At 47.7% G+C, this 1,569-nt stretch overlaps 1 protein-coding gene across 1 annotated transcript in view; it reads left to right on the top strand.

The window, feature by feature from the left end:
* Nucleotides 1-1,569, top strand: part of LOC104994097 (2-acylglycerol O-acyltransferase 2-like) — an 11,781-nt gene that overhangs the window by 6,367 nt on the left and 3,845 nt on the right. The window contains exon 5 of the mRNA XM_010847558.1: nt 63-256. Within this exon, the coding sequence (XP_010845860.1) occupies nt 63-256 (194 nt within the window). The remainder of the gene's footprint in view (nt 1-62; nt 257-1,569) is intronic.

The following is a 1,569-nucleotide window of genomic DNA, read 5'->3' as shown; positions in this document are numbered from 1 at the left end:
GCTAGGTGCCCAGTTTGAATCTTCTTGCCCCTCCACACGCCCTCTCTCCTGTCTCCTTCCAGAGCAGTTCTGGTGCCGATCTTCTCCTTTGGGGACAATGAATTATATACTAAGACTTCTCCTGGCTTTTGGTGGAAATGGTTCAGAGATCAACTGTACAAGAAGACACGTCTTGCCATCCCGTTCTTCTATGGCCGTGGAGTCTTCCAGTACAGTTTTGGTTTTATGCCCTACCGCCGACCCATCACCACCGTGGGTGAGCCTAGACCTGGGCTAGGGTAGGGAGGTGGGGGGAAGGCTACAAGGCAAGAGGCCTGGGCTCTGTACTGCAAGAGGACATGGACTTGGGTTGGACACATCCTTGACCAAGTGGAGCTCATGTTCTAGAGGGTGAAATAGAGACACAGGCAAATAACCCTGATAAAAGGCAGTCTGGGATGAGAACTGTAACTGAGGTACAAAGAACCATAGCCACTACAGATTACCAAGCACCCATTGTGTGGCAAGCACTGCACGGCTCCTTACAGCTCACTTTTCCGGGTAACCTTGGAGGTAGACTCTCATCCCTATTTTATTGATGGCAAACTGAGACTCAGAGAAGGTAAATCACTTCAAACAGATCCTCACGCCCTTGTGTAACAGCACTGAGGATGTACTTGACTTTTATGATGCCAGAGAAAGAGGATTTAATTCTGACCAGACAATCCCATAAGACTTTTAGAGGAGGTGAATACAAGGGAAGGGCATTCCAGGTCTGTTAGAATTGTGTGTAAAGTAGCAATCAGTTCAGTTCAGTTCAGTCGCTCAGTCGTGTCTGACTCTTGGCGACCCCATGAATCACAGCACGCCAGGCCTCCCTGTCCATCACCAACTCCCGGAGTTCACTCAGACTCACATCCATCGAGTCAGTGATGCCATCCAGCCATCTCATCCTCTGTCGTCCCCTTCTGCTCCTGCCCCCAATCCCTCCCAGCATCAGAGTCTTTTCCAATGAGTCAACTCTTCGCATGAGCTGGCCAAAGTACTGGAGTTTCAGCTTTAGCATCATTCCTTCCAAAGAAATCCCAGGGCTGATCTCCTTCAGAATGGACTGGTTGGATCTCCTTGCAATCCAAGGGACTCTCAACAGTCTTCTCCAACACCACAGTTCAAAGGCATCAATTCTTCGGCGCTCAGCCTTCTTCACAGTCCAACTCTCACATCCATACATGACCACAGGAAAAACTATAGCCTTGACTAGACGAACCTTTGTTGGCAAAGTAATGTCTCTGCTTTTAAATATGCTATCTAGGTTGGTCATAACTTTCCTTCCAAGGAGTAAGCATCTTTTAATTTCATGGCTGCAGTCACCATCTGCAGTGATTTTGGAGCCCAGAAAAATAAAGTCTGACACTGTTTCCACTGTTTCCCCATCTATTTCCCATGAAGTGATGGGACCAGATGCCATGATCTTCGTTTTCTGAATGTTGAGCTTTAAGCCAACTTTTTCACTCTCCACTTTCGCTTTCATCAAGAGGCTTTTGAGTTCCTCTTCACTTTCTGCCATAAGGGTGGTGTCATCTGCATATC

The sequence above is a fragment of the Bison bison genome, unplaced genomic scaffold, assembly GCF_000754665.1.
Source record: "Bison bison bison isolate TAMUID 2011002044 unplaced genomic scaffold, Bison_UMD1.0 scf7180017864251, whole genome shotgun sequence".
Classification (NCBI taxonomy): Eukaryota; Metazoa; Chordata; class Mammalia; order Artiodactyla; family Bovidae; genus Bison; species Bison bison.
This window is presented reverse-complemented; position numbering and strand designations above follow the sequence as displayed.